Source organism: Mirounga leonina, unplaced genomic scaffold (assembly GCF_011800145.1).
Source record: "Mirounga leonina isolate KUSES-001 unplaced genomic scaffold, KU_Mleo_1.0 Mir_126, whole genome shotgun sequence".
Lineage (NCBI taxonomy): Eukaryota > Metazoa > Chordata > Mammalia > Carnivora > Phocidae > Mirounga > Mirounga leonina.
In genome coordinates, this window is record NW_023270314.1 from 31,891,870 (window position 1) to 31,912,967 (window position 21,098).

Here is a 21,098-nt window from a genome sequence, read left to right on the forward strand (position 1 = left end):
CCGGCGGAGCAGCCCCCGAGCGTGCCCGACCCCTCCCTCTGGGCCCCCGGGCTCTGCCCGCGCTGCCGCCTCGGCTCTGCGTGTGGCAATGATGTGCGCATTGGAGGGTTTAAGTTCTTCACGTGCCTGGGGGGTCTTCCCATTTTTTTCTTAGGAAACCAAATCGTATTAATCCCACTAATCAGTAAATGCGAGGCAGCGGCAGAAGGCACAAACGCTATTTTGCCGCTTGATTCCGAGAACCTCTTCGATTTTTATTTTTAAAGAGGGAGACGATGGACTGAGCAGATCCACACCATGGAGTCTCGGGTCTTACTGAGAACAGTCTGTTTGATCTTCGGTCTCGGAGCAGGTGAGTGGCCCAGAGCTGGGGCGGGGGGAACGGATGGCCCTCGCCTCGGGGCAGCCGGACTGACTGGGGACGCCTTGCTTTTCCTCCACCCGAAGTAGGTCTGGAGTGGGAAGCTTGGAGTCGCGGGCGGGTTTGGATTTGGATTTTTCTGAAGCTTGCCTTGGTGATGACAGGGCCGGTCACACCCCTAGTCCAGGGTCTAAGGGCCGAGGGGGAACTTTGCACTGAGAGGGGTTTAAAGTAGGTCAGGGAAATGGGACTGGGTGCTCCGCTATTTAAAGCTTGGCTGCTGATCTCAGGTAAGGCTCTGCGCGGTGGAGGGAGTCGCCTCTCTTGTCAGTTCCCAATACTGTCTCCAAAACGCAGTTTTTTGCTGCCCTGGAGGAAGAGACTTGCATTTTGATGGAGCTTTTTCTTTCTCCCCCACCCTCCCCACCAGTTTGGGGGCTTGGTGTGGACCCCTCCCTACAGATTGACGTCTTAACAGAGTTAGAACTTGGGGAGTCCACGACTGGAGTGCGTCAGGTCCCCGGGCTGCATAATGGGACGAAAGCCTTTCTCTTTCAAGGTATGGAGTGCGTGCCGAGTCCCCAGTGCGGTTTCAGTTCGGGTAACCCCGGAGGAGTTGGCCTCACAGCTCCTCCTAACTTCTGTATTGCCTCATGGATGGCAGTATCTGGAGCTGAGACGTGGAGGGGTTAACGTGACACACACACACACACCCCTTCCACCCTTCCATCTCTTTTTAAGTGGTTTGGTTTTTCTCCCCTCCCTCCGCCTCCTCCTTACTTTGTACTCTTGCCAGTTCTAATGGATAGTTCCTTAATTACTGTACAGAAACTCCGATGGCAGATGGTTGATTTTAGAGTCTGGGGAACAATGAATTATAGCACAAACGCCTCATTTGGGTGAAATTGATTTAGGTAGAAAATAGGATAGCTTAATCTTAGTTAAGACACGGCTCTCTGAAAGTTTCAGGTACAATGGTGCCTGGTTGGGAGGAATTTCTTTATGTGGAGTAGCTTTCTGGAAAAATGAATACCTCTCAATAGTTTTATCTACTGTATATCACAAACGTACTATATTTGAAACGACTCCTCATTGAAAGATCATGATTCTACTCCATCAATGTCAAGAGAAAGAGAATAATATTCTCTTAAATATTATTTTGAAATCTTTCAAATGAATTTTAATTCAAAGGTATATCTTGTATCACCATTAATCGTATACTTAATATTATAGAACTTTTTTTTTTTAAATCAGTGGGTGTTGGCCATGCATAAATGTCTACATTTTAATTTATATTTAAATGTGTAGTCAGAAACAAATTCCAATGCATCAAGCCATCACCTTGATTTACCAAAGCTTTTGAATATTGTTTGGTTTGTGGAAAGATGGAACATGAGATTCTAAAAGGTGGCTAAATACATACAGAAAGATTCATTTCACATATGGTGAAGTATAGATGAAAGCAAAAGAGAAATGAAGTTTGGTTTAACATATCTAATGGACTGACTGAAGCATCTCCCCAGCCATCCAGATTTTTCTTTTGTGATTTTGGTCCCATGGGTTCAAGAGAAGTGCAACTCATAATTACTGAAGAGTTGGATATGCAAAATAAAACCACTTAAGCAAATCTGCCACCAAGATACAGACATAAAATAAAACTCTAATGTCTCTGTAGTGGTGTTGTTGCCTGATATAACCAGTATGTGTCACCATGGACAGTAACACTAAAGCTTACAATAAGAAAAGGAGGAAATTGACATGTGTTGTATTTATTTAAAACAAGTTTACTCTTCTAAAAAATTAAAATGTAATTTTCTGTTTTAATTATGGTGAGCCCACTAAATGTTTTTATTGTAACAAATATTTGTGATAATATTTTATTTACCTACAGGTCTTTTTTGGGAAGGGTTGGGGATGCAGCTTAGATTTTGAATCCCTTAAAAACAATGACTAAATTTAATAAAGGAAATAAGACCAGAGTGTCAGCAAAATTCACAAAGTAGAATAGAAGTGTCATTAGGGTTAAGCTTCTGTTTTTTCTTTCTTTCTTCTTCTTTTTTAAAATCTCTGATTTTCAATCCCTGTGAACTGGAAGCAAAGTTATCTCAGGTCTGCTAATTTGAGTAACTGGAAAGCTTTACAGAAGCTAAAGCTCCTAATAAACAAATGGTGTTGAAGTGCCCTTAAAATTTCCAAAGGTCCTTTAAATTATACTAGTGTTCTTCTTAGGTTCTTCTTAGTTTCCTCTGAAGAGTATCTGAGCTGTCACAACTAGAAACCCTCTAGTTTGCATTTTGTGGTCTCATGCTAGACATGTTAGACAATTTCTAGGAAATAGTCTAAGGCACTAATATCTTTTCCTGGTTAAGTTTTTTAAAGGAATGTTAAGTATTCATCTTTATTTAAATTGCCAGTTCTTCAAGGTAGGCATTGTATTGCAAATGAATTGTCCATTGTAACTACATATCAGGGCACATAGATGAATTGTTTTTATGTCCTTGTTGGTACCAAGCCCTACACTTAGAGTGAATGCCTAACAAATATAGTTTTTGAGATTTGAAGATGTAAAATTTCATTTCCTGCCAAATTATGAACCTTATTATTTCATATAGCCAGTCACTCGGCAAATATTTGCTACCTGCTGTGTTCTCAGTAAGCATATATTACTGATCTATTGATTATGCTGTAATAACTTCTCTTATTCTAAGACTCAGGTTATGAATTGACAACAGATGGATCTTTGGCTCTGTCTGGTAGTTTTGCATTACCTCTTAAAAAGTCAGTTCTGACTCCTACTGCTTCTCTGGGATTCCATGGGTTCTAGAGAGACAAAAGCTTTCAGGCTCTGGAGATTTTATGGATTTGATTTATGGTGAATTCAGAGTGCTGCAGATATTTTTGTATAGTGTGTAAAATGTCATAGTAGGATAGTAACAAATTTCAAAACCTGTGAGATGCTCTCAGATTTCATATAAACCTATCAGATAAGTTACTTTGTGCTATCAGATATGTTCTATATAGATGGAAGAGATTTTGAACCAGGAAATTTCTTCTGCAGTGCTATAACCATCTTCTTTTGTTTCTTAGCTTTAAAATAAAGAAATCTCAGCATATGATTTCCCAGTGATTTTTGCTCATTTAATATTGCTTCTCCTTTTGGCTACTTCATTATTCTCTTTAGTGGTATTTAAGATGCTTACCATTCATTACTTTTTGAAACTATAAATAATTTTTGTAAATTATTGTGCAATATGAACCGATTAATTAGTAATTATATTTTATTATATATGTATAATGAAAGCAAATGGAAATATATTTCAAAGTCATACCTGGTTTTTATCATAATAGTAACTATAGTATCACTAAAATTGTTTTGTTGTTGTTGAAATTTGATTTGTAGCTGCATTGGAAATTGAAGTAAGAAGATGCTAAATTAGATCATCCTTTAATAAATGTGGCTTTTTATCTGTGCCAATTATAATCATTTTCAAAAGGAAAAAGTATCCAGGCAACAGTTTGGAATCTACATCAAAATCTTCTAAGTATTTCTAGCAGCAGTCTGACTCATAGCCACAAAAATACACTTACATTTTAAAAAAATAGAGGACTGAATGCTGACAATGAAAAAGACCTACCAAGGCTCCTAAAGAGTTCTGAAATTTTAAGGATTATGCAATTATAAATAGAATCCTACCTACCTTGGTTAAAGTCTAGGAGGTATTTGTAAAGACAATGTTCATAATAATCTTTCTTCTCTATACATGAGAGACCAAGAATGAACACATAAGAAGCACAGTTCTGGGACTTTCTAGCAACGTTAACATGATTTTTAGATCTTTGGTTTTAACAATTTGTCTGGCCAGATTCCCAAAGTTGATAGTTTCATCTGTTGATTTAATAAAATTTCTTCTAAGGTATTCACAGATTTTATAATGCCATTAATCCCCACAAGAGAAGTAGATAAAATCAAAGCGTATTTTTTTCCTGAGTTGGTAATTTGAAAATAAGTTCAGTTGCTATTTTTAAGGAACTTTAAGATTTAAAGATTTTATTTATTTATTTATTTATTTATTTATTTATTTATTTGAGAGAGAGAGTGAGAGAGAGAGAAGGAGCAGGGGGAGGGACAGAGGGAGAGGGAGAAGCAGACTCCCCGCTGAGCAGGGAGCCCAACGTGGGGCTCGATCTGGAACTCCGGGACTCTGGGATCATGACCTGAGCCGAAGGCAGATGATTAACTGATTGAGCCACCCAGGCGCCCCAAGATTTAAAGATTTTAAAGGAAGGGGTGCCTGGGTGGCTCAGGTGGTTAAGCATCTGACTGGTGATTTCGGCTCAGGTCATGATCTCATAGTTCCTGAGATGGAGTCCTGCAATGGACTCTGCCCTCAGTGGGGAGTCTGCTTGAGAGTCTATCTCTCCCTCTGCCCTCCCACCAACCCCACTCATGGTCTCTTTCTCTCTCTTTCAAATAAATAAAATCTTTAAAAAAAAAAAAGATTTTAAGGGGAAAAAATGTCCATAAGTCTACTCATGTCAGTGTTTAAAAATAGGACTGAAATTGGGCGTTTGGTGGTGGGCCATTGACTTTAGTAGGTAAAGGTAACTGCATTAAGGAAAGTGAGGTTAGGCTGCAATGAGTATTTGTCAATATGATGGTCAGTGAACATCTGTGTTCTTAGGGACGATGGTCATTGGTGCCCCAATAGAATAGAAGTACACAGTGACAGAGATGTGCTTAGAAACCAGATAGACCCAGTGGAATCTCATTAGTTGTTTTACTGTGGTGAAGTTACTCAATTTCTCTGAACTTCAGTACCCTCAATTATAAAATTAATACTGTTTTGAGGCCTAAAAAAGACATGTTCATTCATTCAAGTACATTTTTGCTGTGCAATTCTGTTCTGTTAGGTATTAGGTATATAACAAAGGAATAAGTTAGAACTTTACTTTCAGAGTGTCTTAAAAACAGTCATTAAACAATTACACAGATAATAATTTAATCACCATTAAGATAAATGCTATGAGGAAAAACGAAGAATGCAATGGGAAATCTATACTCTAGGGAACCCCAGGGTCAGGGAGACTGTCTTTGAAGAAGAGTCATTGGAGCTGAACGCTGAAGGATAGTAAGAGTAGTCTGAAGAAGAGGGGCTATGAGGATTCAAAGAGGGGAGAATCAGAGAGACAAAAGAAACAGCATGAGCAAAGATCCCGAGCCAGGAATGAGCATTGTGCTTTTGACAAAATGGAAGAAACTCCACTTAGTGGAAACAGAGGGTTGTGATATGAAATGACACAGATGAGGAGAGCAAGGACCAGATTACACAGTGGGCCATTTTAATAGAAGAGAATTGAAAATTTATCATTATACAAAGATATATTGTAGTAGGCAGAATAATGATCCCTCAAAGATGTTCTTGTCCTAATCCTAGGGACCTGAGCCTATGTTATGTTACCTGTCAAGGGGGAACTAAGATTGTCCATAAAATTGAGGTTGCTAATCAACTGACCTTCAGGTAAGAAATATCTTCTGGATTATATGGGCCGGCCCCATGTAAGCACAAAGGTCCTTTAGATCTGGAAGAGGGAGGTAGAAGAGTCAGTGTCAGTGATGCAACGAGAGAATGACTAGACCTGCCTTTGCTGGATTTGAAGATAAAAGTCAGCCATGAGCCAAGGCATGGGGGCAGTCTTGCAAAGGTGAAAAGAGGCAAGAAAATGGATTTTCCCTAAGAGTGTCCAGCACTGCTGACACTTGATTTTAACCCCGTTCTGACCTCCAGAACTGTGAGATAATAAACTGTGTTGACTTAAGCCCCTAAGTTTGTGGTGATTTGTTAGAGTGGCAATAGGAAACGAATACAGATTTTGATACATGGTGGAGGCTGCGTAAGAAATACCTAAAGATATGGAAGTGGCTTTGGAATTGGGAAATGGGCAGAGACTGGAAAACTTTTGAAAAGCATGATAGAAAAAGCCTAGATTGCCTTGAATAGACTGTTAGAGATATGGATGATGGCCGTTCTACTAGTGAGGACTCAGAAGAAAATGAAGAGTAGGGTAGAGAAAACGAAATCTCTTAGAGAATACCTAAATTGTCACGAACAGGCTGTTGGTAAAAATGCAGACATTAAAGACACTGCCAGTGGGGGCTTCGATAGAAATCAGGAATATGTTATTGCAAACTGGAGACAAGGGATCCTTGTTATGCAGTGGCAGAAAACTTAGCTAAATTGTGTCCTGCAGTTCTGTGGAAAGTAAAGCTTATAAAACATGAACTTAGGTATTGAGGGGATTTGTGTACATAGTGTTGAAGGTGCAGCTTGGGTTTTTCTTGCTGCTTCTTCCAGTAAAAAAGGAGAGGAGAGAGGCAGATTGAGGGAAGAACTATTAAGCAAAATGAAACCAGAACTTGATAGTTGAGAAATTCTCAGTCTCCCAGATTGCAAATGATGCTAAAGTTAGGAGATTCATTGTCAGAAATTCCTGCTCTGGGGAAAGCCAATGGTGTGGCTAGAAAACCTTTTGGGAGGGCCTCAGAAGTAAGGTCAGAGTATTCAGTTACATAGAGGGCACTTTGAAGAAATTGAACATGTAACTCATGGATTCCTTCAGACATCTCAGCAGAGCCAGTTAAAGAGATGGATTTATCCAGGAAATATCTGTGGAGTAGCCTCTTGTTTAATGGAATAAATGGCCATGGCACATATGCGAGATCTGTATGGTTCCTGAGAATATTATACCAGCAAAAATACATCGGGCTGGGCCTGAAAAGGGAAGTGAGAGGATGTAATGAAAGAAGGTTGTTGGATCCCAACAATTCTACAAGCAAAAAACAGGCTGATTAATCTACTTAGCTGCAAACATGTACCACCTTTCATGAAAAAATAAGGTTGACTAAGAGGGGAGAACTGAGAGCCCAGAAGGCAGAGCTGAGATCCTAAAGGGTGGAGCCAAGGACCACAGAACATTATTCCCAGACTTTGAAATCAAATGCAGTTTGCCTAGATGGATCTCCAAAGTTGCATGGGTCTGATGTCTAATTTTTTTAACTTATTTTTTCTCTCCTTTTGAATGGGAATGTCTATAATTGTTATACCATGTCTATTGTACCATCAAATTTGGGGAGCAGATATCTTGTTTCTTGAGTTTCACAGGTTCACAGATGGAGAGGAATTGGGCCTCAGGATGGATTATACCCAAGGACTCATTTGTACCTCATTTAGATGATGACATTTGGGACTTTTGAATTGATAAGATTTAGACCAGATCTTATTTTGTTTTATTTTTTAAAATATTTTGTTTATATGAGAGGGAGAGAGCAGAAGGCAAGAGAGAGAGAGCATGAGCTGGGGTGAGGGGCAGAGGGAGAAGGACAAGCAGTCTCCCTGCCAAGCAGGGAGCCCGATGCGGGGCTCGATCCCAGGACCCTGGGATCATGACCTGAGCCGAAGGCAGACGCTTCACTGACAGAGCCACCCAGGCTTCCTGAGACCAGATTTTAAACCATGAGTTGATACTCTACTGAGTTGAGACTTTTGGATAGAGTGAATGTATTTTCCATGTGGGCTGGATGTGAATCTTTGGGTATGAAAGACAGGCTGTGGTAAGCTGAATAATGATCTCTCAACCATCCACATACTAAATCCTCAGAACCTGTAAATATATTATGTCACTTGGTAAGGGGGAGATTAAGATTGCAGAAGTAATTAAGGTTGCTAATGAGCTGACTTCAAAATATGGAGATTATCCTGGATTATCTGAGTAGGTCCCATGGAATCATAAGGTTACCTTAAATATGGAGGAGGGAAGTAGAAGCATCAGTGTCAGTGTGGTGCATTGTGAGAAAGACTTGAATGGTCATTGGTCATTGCTGACTTTGAAGTTGGAAGGTGGTCATGAGCCAAGGAATGTGGGCAGCCCATAGAAGCTCTAACAAAGGAAGAAAATGGATTTTTCCCCTAGAACCTCCTGGAGAAACACAGCCCTGCAAACACCTTGAATTTAGCCTAGTGAAATTCATTTTGGACTTCTGACCTCTGGAAATGTGAGATAATAAATTTGTGTTGATTCAGTCATCAAAGTGATATGTTACAGCCACCATAGGAAGCTAATATATATGTTAAACATTAAGATCCATTTATTTTGTAACTGAATTAAACTTACTCTTGAGCCCTCTCTCAACTATGCACGAGAGTGTGTTTGAAGGGTTGTTGGAAACTTGATCTAGCCAGTTAAAATTGTTAGTCATTTGTGACTTAAAATAGTTTCTTACATGTAAGGTCAGAGTCTTCATACTAAATGCTGAGTCTTTAAGAAATTCTCTCCATCATTTAGCTATGACATCATTCTGAGAGCAAACAGCAAAATCAAGTGTTGGGTTTTTTGATTGTATTTATTTTTCAAAAAATATACCTTTCCTCTCCCAAAAGGTTAATGCAAAGGTGAAGGGGGAAAATTAGCATGAATATTTTAAAAGTAGAATGGATAGCACTCAGCATGGTGTTTGGCACCCAGTGAGTGTGGTAGTCCTAATTATGGGCAGGGGCAAGCATAACTGGAAGTCTCTTACCGAAAGTGCCAGGGCTCTGTGGGATGTCAACTAGGTTTGCTTTGGGAGAAGCAGGAGCAATCTTGACAGGCTCTGACAAGTGGATGACTTTGAATGTCATGGCTGAGGCACACCCAGGTGACAGCTAAAGTCAAGAGCCTCCACCTTTCTTTGGCTTTATTTCATCTCCTACTGGCTCCTTGTCCTCATGTTGGTTCCAGACCCCAGTCTTGCAGACATCTAGCCTCTTTCCCGTTCTTATTATTATCTGTCTATAATTCAGTATCTGCTAACTGATAACTTAGGTTTTAGACATTAAGGCCTTACAGTGTGATATGTCTCCTGTTGATTTTCCTTCAGTTCAATTAAACTTTTTTTATTGCAGTGCTTCTGTGTCTAAGGATGGGACACACAGTATAATGGAGGAAGGAAATGTTTACATAAATTATTACTGGAGGTAAAACAAGAACTGAAATTTAGTTGTACATAGTGAAAAAGAAAATTTGGGACTTTATCTTAAAGGAGGAAGCTAAAAACTATGAAAATTATATGTCCTAGTATATATATGACAAAGTGGAGGTAATCATTTAACTCTGGGTTAATTATAGGAACAAGTAGAGTAAAATCAAGTGTTGATTGTGTGTGTGTGTGTGTATTTGTTTTTATAAAAACATGTGAGGACTCTCTCTTTACCCTTTTAATGCAAAACCATTATGTTTTGAGATATTTGTCATAATGGTACAATTTTTATTTTTCATTTTTAAAATTTAGCTACCCGTGTCAGACCATCATAAGTTAGTGCCTTTGTGTGTCATTGGAACATTTTTCTTACATGGTTTTTATCAACTTTGTGAAAATTTTCATCTTTTGCTAGCTAGGTTCCAGTTAGCATTGACATTGAAGAAGTAGATGTATGTGCAAACTCATTTTATCAAGCAAACAGTTTATTAGTGGATATTTTTGTTATGATGACTTGTGTTTCACCACATAAACTCAGTTGTTGAAACTCAGCTATGGGCCATTGTAACTGAGAAGAGCTAGGGAGGGAGCGAGTGGGAAGAAAAGTGGAGCATGACTCTTCCCTTTCCCATTTGGCCCGCTGCCAGCCACTGGGCACTTGGACAAGTGTTCGTCGAGTTGTTCTTGATGGCACTTCTGCTGACATTGTTCATTCTGGGAGAGGGATGGGGAACCCAGGCAACCACATGTCTTTCCCTACAAAGGGGAGGTTTGCTCTGAAAGGTCACACTCTACTGGCCTGGACATAGGGAAGAAGTGGTGGAGGTAACTCTAGGTACATAGTGATATGTAGTAGTAGTTAGGCCCATGGGTTCCAGAGCTGGACATGTTGAGTTTGAACACCCTGTTCACTAGTTGCGTGACCTGGACCTTGTTACTTAACTGATCTCTGAGATAAAAACAGCACTACTTCTTAGAGCTGATGTGTAGATTATATGAATGAAACTGTGCCTGACATTTACCAAACATTTAATATATGTTAAATATTTTTTCGATTTTGGAATTAGCTTAGCAGCAAGTCATGCTCCTTGGATTTTTTTTTTTGTAGGGGCTTCCAGGTGGAAATGCTGGATTTTGGGAGTGAGCTGAAGTGAGATGACTTTCACATGAGGCAGAGGACAGGCAAAGGTCAAGTGGAGAGGGGGAGAAACTGGCTCTGAAGCATCTTCTGTTCTATTTTTGCTGTTTTGGATATACTGGATAGAAGAGAATATGCAGATTTGGGTAGAGAGGGATGAGAACAAATGGCAAATGTGGAGAGGAAGGAGTATAATTTGCCCTATACCACTGTTCAGAAGTGAGGGGACCATAGAGAGAACCAACATAGCATGAGCTCATAGCATGAGCTCGTCTAGAGGCTCATTCATAGCATGAGCTCCTCTACAGACACAGAACACACATTACTTTCTAAGCATATTAAAAGTTTAGCTTAGTTTTTTAGTCATGGGGAGAAGTGTTAGGAGTACTGACAAACAAACGATGCAGTTGCTTTACTTGGCTCTGGTTAGGGTAAGCTTGGCCTTCCTTGGCAAGATACCAGTTTGATCTGTTGGTGGGGATTGATGGTGAAAACTGGTGGTGGACGATAAGATTTCATGGAGCCTGGAGTGGTGGTGTAATGTGGCCTGTGTAATGTTGACAGAACGGTTGGAGTGGTCCTGTGGATCCTTTGTGAGTTGGGGTCACTTTCTATACATTTCTGGCTACTTCTTTGGCCTTTTCTCTTGAATATCTTGTTGGCATATATTGTTTATTTCTATAGTCCAAAGGCTTTATGCCAAATTTTTATCCCAGTGGCCCCTGAGACTCTAGTCTTAAGTGACTTTCTGTATTGTCTCCCTATTGAGACTGTAAGTTCCCCAGGGAAAGGATCATGCCCTATGTTTCTTCTGGCCACCAACAACTCCATACCAGTTCCTTCTCTGGTTCTTCCTGATTTTTTTTCGTGGTGAACTTTTACATATTATTCAGGACTCAGCTAAGCTATCACTTTGGCTACAAATCCTTCCTTTGATGGAATTATTGTTTCTTCCTCTCTGCTGTCTTAGCATCCTGTATGAAAACAACCACGTCAGTGTAGTATAGCATTTTTTTTAACATAAAAAGTCTGACCACTTTTCTTTTCCTTGATGCTACCTCCCTGGTCCAAGCCACCACTATCTTTCAGCTGGATTACTGCAATAGCCTTTTATGTGGTCTTCCTGCTTATACTCTTGCTCCCCTATAGTGTATTCTCAACATAGTTACCAGAGTGCTCTTTTAAAACCCAAGCATATCATGTTACTGCTTTGCACCATTCAGTGGTTCTTCATTTCACTCAAAAGATAAAGTACTTATTATGCCCTATAAAGACCTGCATGAACAATTCCACCCAATTACTTTTCCAGCCTAATCTGTTTGTCTCTCCCTTGCTTACTTTGCTTTAACTCCACTGGCTTCCTTGCTGTTCCTCAGTCAGGCCAGTTACTCTTCTGCCTCAGGGCCTTTGCACTGGCTATTTGCCTGAAATTCTCCTCCCCCCCAAAGATATCTGTGTGTTTTCCCCTTTTCTTCAAATGTTTTCTCAAATATCAATTTTTAAATGAAGCTACTCTTACCACTGAGTAAAATTTCAGCTAGTCCTCTACCCCACAAGTACTGTTGATACCCCTTATTCTGATCTATTTGTTTCCATAACATTTATCATCTAATATGCTATATAATTCGCTTATATGTCATTTAAATTGTTTATCATCTGTCTCTCTTGCTAGAAAATAAGCTCCATTAGGACAAGGATTTTTGAACGTTTTATTCACTGGTGTGTAACTCAAGTGTCTAGCATACAGTAAGAACTCCACAAAAATTTGTCACATGGGTATACTTATTTGGTACATGGTTTTCTTACATGGTGAGAAAACTAGTTTGTGATCTCTTTAAAGCTTGGAACTCTGCCTTGTTTCTTCATGTAGCTTCCTGACTATCATGGTGGCACATGTAATGTGCTCAGTCAAGCATCAGTAAGTGAATATTTGTGGCATTGAATTAAGTCCAATTATTCATGACAAATCTGATTTTTTGGTGACATTATGTTTTATATTTATGTAACTTATTTAAAGGAGGCGAAAGAGCTCTTCTAAATCAAAACACCTACTACTTTCTTCTCTAGTTATGGAAAAGGTACGAGCGTTGAGAGGCATGGAAAAAAATGTAGCTCTGCTTAACTTAGTGCTCTGAATTTGATCCACAAGATGGAGTGTGACACAGAGGAACCTGGACATCCTGAATGCTTGTTGACGAGAGTTTACAGTTTTAGTTTGAGGTATTGTGAATTCAGCATTTCGCAGAGATACTCATATTCATTTGAAAGTACTGAGAAACATTTCAAAGGCAAATAAGGATTAATTTGTATTATCTATGCTATAGTACTTCTCCACTACTGTAGATAAACCAAACTGGAGTATATCCAGAAGAAAGCACCCAGGGAGTTGAAAGTTTTGGAAACCATGTCAGAAAAGGAATGGTTGAAAAGAGGTTGGAAAATTTGGAATTTTTAGCCTGGAGAATAAAAGATAGTGGAGATGTGATTTTTTTTTTTTTAACATATTGGAAGGACAGTCATGTAGAAGAGGACTTAGATGTATTTTGTGTTGTTCTAGAGCAGTGATTCCCAAATGTAAGCTTGATGATCAATGGTTTATTGACTGCCTTGTTAAAAAAGACTCCCTGCCCTACCTACACTAAGTAAGTCCATATCTCTGAGGGTGAATCCTAGGAATCTATATTTTATTTTATTTATTTATTTATTTATTTTTAAAGATTTTATTTGTTTATTTGACAGAGAGAGACACAAAGAGAGAGGGAACACAAGCAGGGGGAGTGGGAGAGGGAGAAGCGGGCTTGCCGCAGAGCAGGGAGCCCAATGCGGGGCTCGATCCCAGGACCCTGGACCCATGACCTGAGCCGAAGGCAGATGCTTAACAACTGAGTCACCCAGGTGCCCCAGGAATCTATATTTTAAAAAAGTTTCCTGTGATTCTGATGTTCAGACAAGTTTGTGAACCATTTTCTAGAACTGAGCTATCCTATAAATATAGTAGCTACTAGCCATGTTTGGCTATTGAGCACTTGAAATGTGCCTAGTACAAACTGTGATGCAATGTAAGTATAAAAATAAATACAGGGTTTTTAAGACAGTATAAGAAAAGAATGTAAAATATCAATATTTTTATGTTGATTATATATTGAAATAATATTTTGGATATATTGGTCAAAAATATATTATTAAAATTAAAATCACCTGTTTCAATCATTAAAATCATTCATTTTTCTATCCACCCATCCAATAAACATAGTTCTAATAATATTCAAACTAGAGATTAAATGATCTATTTCAGGGAAAATGTTTCGATGGGGCGGGAGTGGGTATTAGACTAAATGCTTTCTAAGGTCACTTTAGTTCCAACTGAAATTAAATTATTCTCTTTTCCCTTTTAATTATTCTTTTTATTGTAACCTCTGATGTCCAGAACATCTTCTTTTTCATTTTTCTGATAATCCTTAACACTCTCCTCAAAACAGTTATCTTTTAAAAAGAATCTTGGATTGTTCTGCTACTCTTATTAAAGTTTGTACTGAGAGATAGCCTGTCATTTACTACTATGCTCTGCATTGTGTATCTGTTTTATAAACATTCACTCTTAATGGTAGTGATCCACTTTATTTCTTCCATGCACTGGTGTTTAGTGTTTAATCTATTTTGCTTGTCTCTTTAAGTGGAGAATCCCCTAGGCAAGCACTCTGTCAAATTCTGTGTTCTTCCAGTCTAACTCATTGTACTGATGGACCATTAAATGTCCCAGAAAAAGTGCCAGATAGATTAAGTATTTCAGAGCAGAACATAACCTATATTTTTAGAACTTATTTAAATTTCTAGCAGTAATTGGTGACTGAACATCCTCACTATGAGTTGTGTGTGTTGACATATACTTGTAACTGAGCACTGGAAACTGACAGGTTGTTAAAAAGAAAATAAAAAAGGTATATAAAAATGGTTGGGGTGCTACCAATGAGATTCTGTGCTCTTGGTACCTGAATGCTGAACCTGGGTGTTTCCTGAGAATCTGTCGATTTTGGAGGAGGACATGTTGTTGTTCACTGATGTGCTTTGGTGTGTCCTTACTACATATATTTCATCAAATTGCTAATTATACTATAGATATAGATTCATTTAAAGCATCTGAGCACTCCAGAGAGACAGTTTATTTTATGATACTATCACACATATGTTTGTTCTTCCTTCAGAGGCTGATTTTCAAAAGTTCTGTTGAAGTATAAATATTAGTGTTATTGCTTTTTTTTTTTTTTTTTAAAGATTTTATTTATTTATTTGACAGAGAGACGCAGTGAGAGAGGGAACACAAGCAGGGGGAGTGGGAGAGGGAGAAGCAGGCTTCCCGCGGAGCAGGGAGCCCGATGCGGGGCTCGATCCCAGGACCCTGGGATCATGACCTGAGCCGAAGGCAGACGCTTAACGACTGAGCCACCCAGGCGCCCCAGTGTTATTGCTTTTGTTAATACTTTCTATCCCCTGATGTTCAGAGTGAATTTATATAGGATACTTAATAGATAATTTAATTCAAACATCTTAGAGAAATACTGTGACTCTAGGCTTTATGTTTTTACCTTTCAAATGAAAACAGAGGGGCTTTTCACGATAGGAGAAGAAACATTATATCCAAATAAAGGGGAGAAATGCTTTAAAATGCCTGAAAGAAGGGAAATTTGAATCCAAATTTGAGTTCGAAGAATCCAAATTTGGCCTTGTCTGGGGTTTTAGTACACTCAATGTTTCATTATTATTCTGAAAGAAAAGACACAGAAATGACTACCAGATTCCTTTAACTTAAAATTCAAAGGTCAGAAAGTGGAACTCACTTTAATTGAACTTTTAACATTTCTAACTCAAATCTGAGTCGCCATTTACCATATTGCTTACCAAATTCTACCTGAAGTTCATCACTAATTTCGATAATAAACAATAATACTGAAGAGACAAGATAGTGTTTTAAGTTATACTTTTTGTAAGACATGTTATGGGTTGAAGTGAAGAATTATTTGAAGTTTAAATGAATTGGGCGTAAGAACTTGAGTTGGAGTGGGAAGTTGCAGTGTGGGAATTTGCAAGAAGTCAGCCCTGTTAAGGGAAAATGAAGAACACAGAGTGGATACCTATTTATTGCCACTCACCTTGAAGACACTAAGACTCTATGCGGAGGTCAATTTTTAAAAAGTCGTTAAAAAATTTCATTATCCTTATCATAAGTGCCTCTCTACAACAAAGCATCTCATAGAACATTTTCATCCCTTTGCTGCTGTGGGTCCAATTTTTAATAATTGGTTGCATTTACAGTGAAAATAGTGTAATTTAAATTGTTCTTTGATAACACACTTCCAAATTAGAACATGTTTCAGAGACTAATGGAAAAAAATGAGTATTCACTCTGAATCATTGACCAGGCAGGAAACTGTCGAGTGGGGAGAACCCACCTATTTAATGGATGATTACTTTTTGTTATTTTGGTCAGCAAATTAGTAAAGTCAGAGGGTGACGTTGGGAAAAGGCCAGATAGGCTGTGAAAATTTTCAGGCTCAGTCTTATTTCTAAAACTTTCTAGGACTGATGTTAATTACACAGGCATCAGACAAAAAAGCTCAGGGTTTTAAGTAAATACTATCTTAGCCACCTTATGAAGAAACTGGAGGGAATGTTTAAACTGTAGCCATCTGTGTGTAACAAAGCTTTTCTTTCATTGGAAAATATAGACTAGAGGTAGAAATGGAGAACTACCTCATTTTAGACTTTCTGAAGTTATTAAATAACAGAGCAACAAATATGTACTACTGGAAGATATTGGAGGATTCATTTTCTCTCCACACTATCTTAATAGGAGCAGATAAAGAAAATATAATTTGTTTTTTTTTTCAATTTTGTATGTTGGTTTATGACTCCACAGAAGGGAAATTTCCAATCATTAAATTGAAATAGAGAATTTCAGGTAAAAGGCTTTCCATTCAAAAAAAAAGAGAGAGTAAATCAAATGCTCCGTTGATATTGATGACCATTAGACAGTGAATACATTTATATTTTAGTGGATTAAATGGAGAGGACTCAAGATAAATCTATATAAATATCAGAGAGGACAATGGGATGTGTGAAAGAAATGTTTTAACTTCTCACTGCAGAGAGACTTATTATTTTTTTTTAAGATTTTTTATTTATTTAACAGAGAGAGACACAGCGAGACAGGGAACACAAGCAGGGGGAGTGGGGAGAGGGAGAAGCAGGCCTCCCGTGGAGCAGGGAGCCCGATGCAGGGCTCGATCCCAGGATCCTGGGATCGTGACCTGAGCCGAAGGCAGACACTTAACGACTAAGCCACCCAGGCGCCCGGGGAGACTTATTTTTAATTAAAGTAGAATGGAATGTACTTCCAAACAAAAGATCAAATGTTTTGGAAGGGGTAAATCTGTCCCTGTGAATTGTAGATATTGAGGTAGAACAAGATATGGTATAAGACTCCACAAAACAGATTCAGCTGTCAGGATCAGGATCATGCATGAAAAGACTTGGGTACTGCTAGCTCTGGAACTGGGTCTCTCTGGTGCAGATTGCTGCCAACAATTTGAAACTGAAATAGGCCATTTTGCACATGGTGCATCATCCCTCTCTAGGAGGAATGGGGCTTATAATAAATGTTAATCAGCCACTATTCCCTCTTCCAGATAGACTCGTTAAGCTTTTTTGCATTTTGATTTTGAAAGCACTATTATCTTTGGAGCTATAGTTTAATTTTATTGATAGCTATAGCTGTAAATAAAAAAATTACTGGTAAAAAGTGAAAATGACAGCAAAGTTATAAGCAGGATGCTAGAAAAGATTGAAACAAGGTAATACTTGACTTCATCTATATCGCTCTTTTTAATATTACCACGTACTAGAGGGGTTGGTTATTTTTTTAATGTACATACCTTGTTTATTGACATGCAGTCATTAGCAAAGAATCCAAATTTGGACTCATCTGAAGTTTTAGTTCATTTGATTTTTCACTATTATTCTGAAAGAAAAGGCATAGCAGTTACTTTACCAAATCTCTTACCAAATTCTTCCTGAAGTTCCATTAATATTTATTTATGAATGTGAATTTTTTTTTTTTTTTTAAGAGAGAGAGTGTTAGCTGGTGGGGGGGCGGGGCAGACCGAGAGGGAGAGAGAATCTTAAGCAGGCTCCATGCCCAGTGCAGAGCCCCATGCAGAGCTAGATCTCATGACACTGAGATCATGACCTGAGCTGAAATCAAGAGTCAAATGTGGACACTTAACTGACTGAGCCACCCAGGTGCCCCTTAAGAATGTGAATTTTTTTTTTTTAAGGATTTTATTTATTTATTTGACAGAGAGAGACACAGTGAGAGAGGGAACACAACCGGGGGGAGTGGGAGAGGGAAAAGCAGACTCCCCACTTTAGCAGGAAGTCTGATGTGGGGCTCGATCCCAGGACCCTGGGATCATGACCTGAGCCGAAGGCAGACGCTGAGCCACCCAGGCGCCCCAAGAATGTGAATTCTTTACTCCTCTTGATTTATGGTGGTAGGTGGTGGTGGATGGGTGAGTTTGGAAGACTAACCCAATCAGATACTGTTTACTATTTCCGGGACAGTAGTGTGTTGACCAGATCAATTCAGGTATTTCTATTATAAACAATAACTATTTAGGGCGCCTGGGTGGCTCAGTCATTAAGCATCTGCCTTCAGCTCAGGTCATGATCCCAGGGTCCTGGGATCGAGTCCCACATCGGGCTCCCTGCTCAGTGGAGAGCCTGCTTCTCCCTCTCCCACTCACCCTGCTTGTGTGCTCTCTCTCTCTGTCAAATAAATAAATAAAATCTTAAAAACAAAAACAAAAACCTTAAAAAAAAAAAACCAATAACTGTTTAGGGTTCTCTTATTGATTCTTTGAACAGAAAAGGCAGAGCAGCTGAATTGCTTGATCATTACAATATGGATAGCATTCTAATCTGATTTCATTCATAGTCTTATAAATATGTACATACAATATAGATATTTTAAGTATACTCTCTGTGAGATAGTACCCAACATTCTCCTGATAACCACAAAAGCAAAATCCTATTTGTTTGTTTCATCTAATCCCTTCATCTGGATTCACCACTTTCCTCTTAAATTGTACTTTATTCTTCCTGATCTCTTTAGCTGTTCTCTTTCATTGACATCTACATTATTGTCATTATTGTCAAAGGTTTCTAGAGTCCCTACAGGCTCCTTTTAATAGTATTGCCAGGGCTTTGTTGTAAGTCCCTATCATTTAAAATTATTTATTCATTTTATTACTGTTATCCTGTATTTCAAGTTGGTAAATTTTGCAACAACTCTGAGAAACTCTAGTTTGATAAACTTAACTTTGTTCAATGAGCTATACTCAGTTGCTTTAGTATATACTTCTGATGTTAACTTTTCACAGAATAAATCATTACTATTTTGTATTGATATTCTCTTTGATAAATGAAGGCTCGCTCTCTAAATGTAATCTTCAAAATGATAACAAATAGCCTCTAATAATTATTTATTAACAAAACTGTTAATATGGCTTTAGAGCAAATTAGAATATTTTTGAAATGACTGTATTGATACCATTAAAAACTTACCAAGCAGTACATAGAATAGATAGCCTTGTCACTCCATCTCTTACACTTTTCCGTTTATACAGACTTCTTCTTCTACTTAATTCATTTTTCTGTTGTTGGAATTATTTATAAGTCTGCATTACTTTTATAATCATGAAAAAATATTAACTTTTTTCAAACTATTTTTTTTAAAGATTTTATTTATTTATTTGAGAGAGAGAGAATGAGAGAGAGAGAGAGCACAGAGGGGGGAGGGTCAGAGGGAGAAGCAGACTCCCTGCTGAGCAGGAAGCCTGATGCGGGACTCCATCCCGGGACTCCAGGATCATGACCTGAGCCGAAGGCAGTCACTTAGCCAACTGAGCCATCCAGGCGCCCCTCAAACTATTAAGTTAGTAGTTCTCTCAAAATGATCAAAATTCCCTATGGGATTTTGTCCATCTACTTTTTATTTATAAATATTTTCATTGTGATATAATTAAGATGCAATTGAATGTACAAATCTTGAGTGTTTGATAAGTTTTTTGTTTGCTTTTTAGAGAGAGAGAGATAGAGCATGAGCAGTGCAGGGAGGAGGGTAGAGAGAAAGAGAGAATCCTAGGCAGGCTCCACACCCAGCGCCAGCCCGACACGGGGCTGGATCTGAGGATCCTGAGATCAAGACTTGAGCCGATATCAAGAGTTGGCTGCTTAACCGACTGAGCTACTGGTTTAACTGACTGAGCACCCAGGCACCCCAGTAATCATGTATACAATCATGTAACCCACTACCCAAAACAAGACATAGAATATTTCCATTTCTCCAGAACTTTCCTTGTGTCCCTTTGTGGTACATTTTTTCACCTTACCCTCCACATGATTTCTTAGGTGATAGATTAAGTGCCTATAATTGGGTTTCATATAAATGGAAACATGTAGTATGTACTTTTTTGTATCTGGCTTTTTTCACTTAGCATAATATTTTTGAGGTTTATCAATGTCATGTGTATCAGTAATGCATTCCTTTTTATGGCTGAGTATTATTACATTGTATGAATATACCATTATTGCTGAGTATTATTGCATTCTATGAATATATCACTGTTTTTCTTTTCTTTTTTTTTTATTAACATATTATGTATTATTTGTTTCAGGGGTACAGGTCTGTGATTCATCAGTCTTACACAATTCACATGTATATATCACTGTTGATAAACATTTGGTTGTTTCTAGTTTTTGGCTTTGTAAGTAAGGCTGCCACAAATTTTGTTGTATGAGTTTCTTTTGGACATAAGCTTTTATTTCTTTTGGGGTAAATACTTAGGAGAGAAATTGTTGTGTACATGTATTTAACTCTCTAAGAAACTGCCAAACAGCTCTCCAGAGTAGTCATCCCATTTTGGATCATTCTGTACTCATACAGAAATGCTCCACACATTTATGAACATTTGTTCTTTTGTAGTCTTTTTAGATTTTAGCCATTTTTGTGGGTGTGAAGGGGTATTTCATTTTGGATTTAATTTGCATTTTTCTGATATCATGATATACTGCTCACTGCCCACTATATATTTTCTTTTTGTAAAATGTCTGTTCAGTTGTCATGCCCATTTAAAAAATGGGTTGTTCATCCTTTTATTGTTGCTTTTTATAAGATTTCTTTGTATTTTGTGAATACAAATCATTTGTTAATATATGTTTTGTGAATATATTCTCCCAAGTTTGTGGCTTGTCTATTCATTTTCTTAATAGAGTCCTTTGATGAACAGGGACATTTAATTTTCATGAAGTCCAATGATAAAAAATTTATCATTTCTTTATTTAATGGTTTATGTATTTTGTGTCCTATCCAAGAAATCTTCCAGCCATCTAATTTTAAAAACCTCTTAATTTTAAAAACCTCTTAATTCATGAGTTCCTTTTTCCCATCATGTAAGTTCAGCAGAAAGAAACAGTCCTAAGTTATGTTAAAACTTTAAAGCAGCCTGTCACAAAATTATTGCTTCTATGGT

The 21,098-nt window shown here is 38.1% G+C and overlaps 1 protein-coding gene across 1 annotated transcript in view; it reads left to right on the forward strand.

The window, feature by feature from the left end:
• Nucleotides 1-266: 266 nt before the first annotated feature.
• Nucleotides 267-21,098, forward strand: part of NELL2 (neural EGFL like 2) — a 324,025-nt gene continuing 303,193 nt past the window's right edge. The window contains exons 1-2 of the mRNA XM_035002828.1: nt 267-352; nt 792-920. Coding sequence (XP_034858719.1) covers nt 298-352; nt 792-920 — 184 coding nt within the window. The 5' untranslated portion in view covers nt 267-297. The remainder of the gene's footprint in view (nt 353-791; nt 921-21,098) is intronic.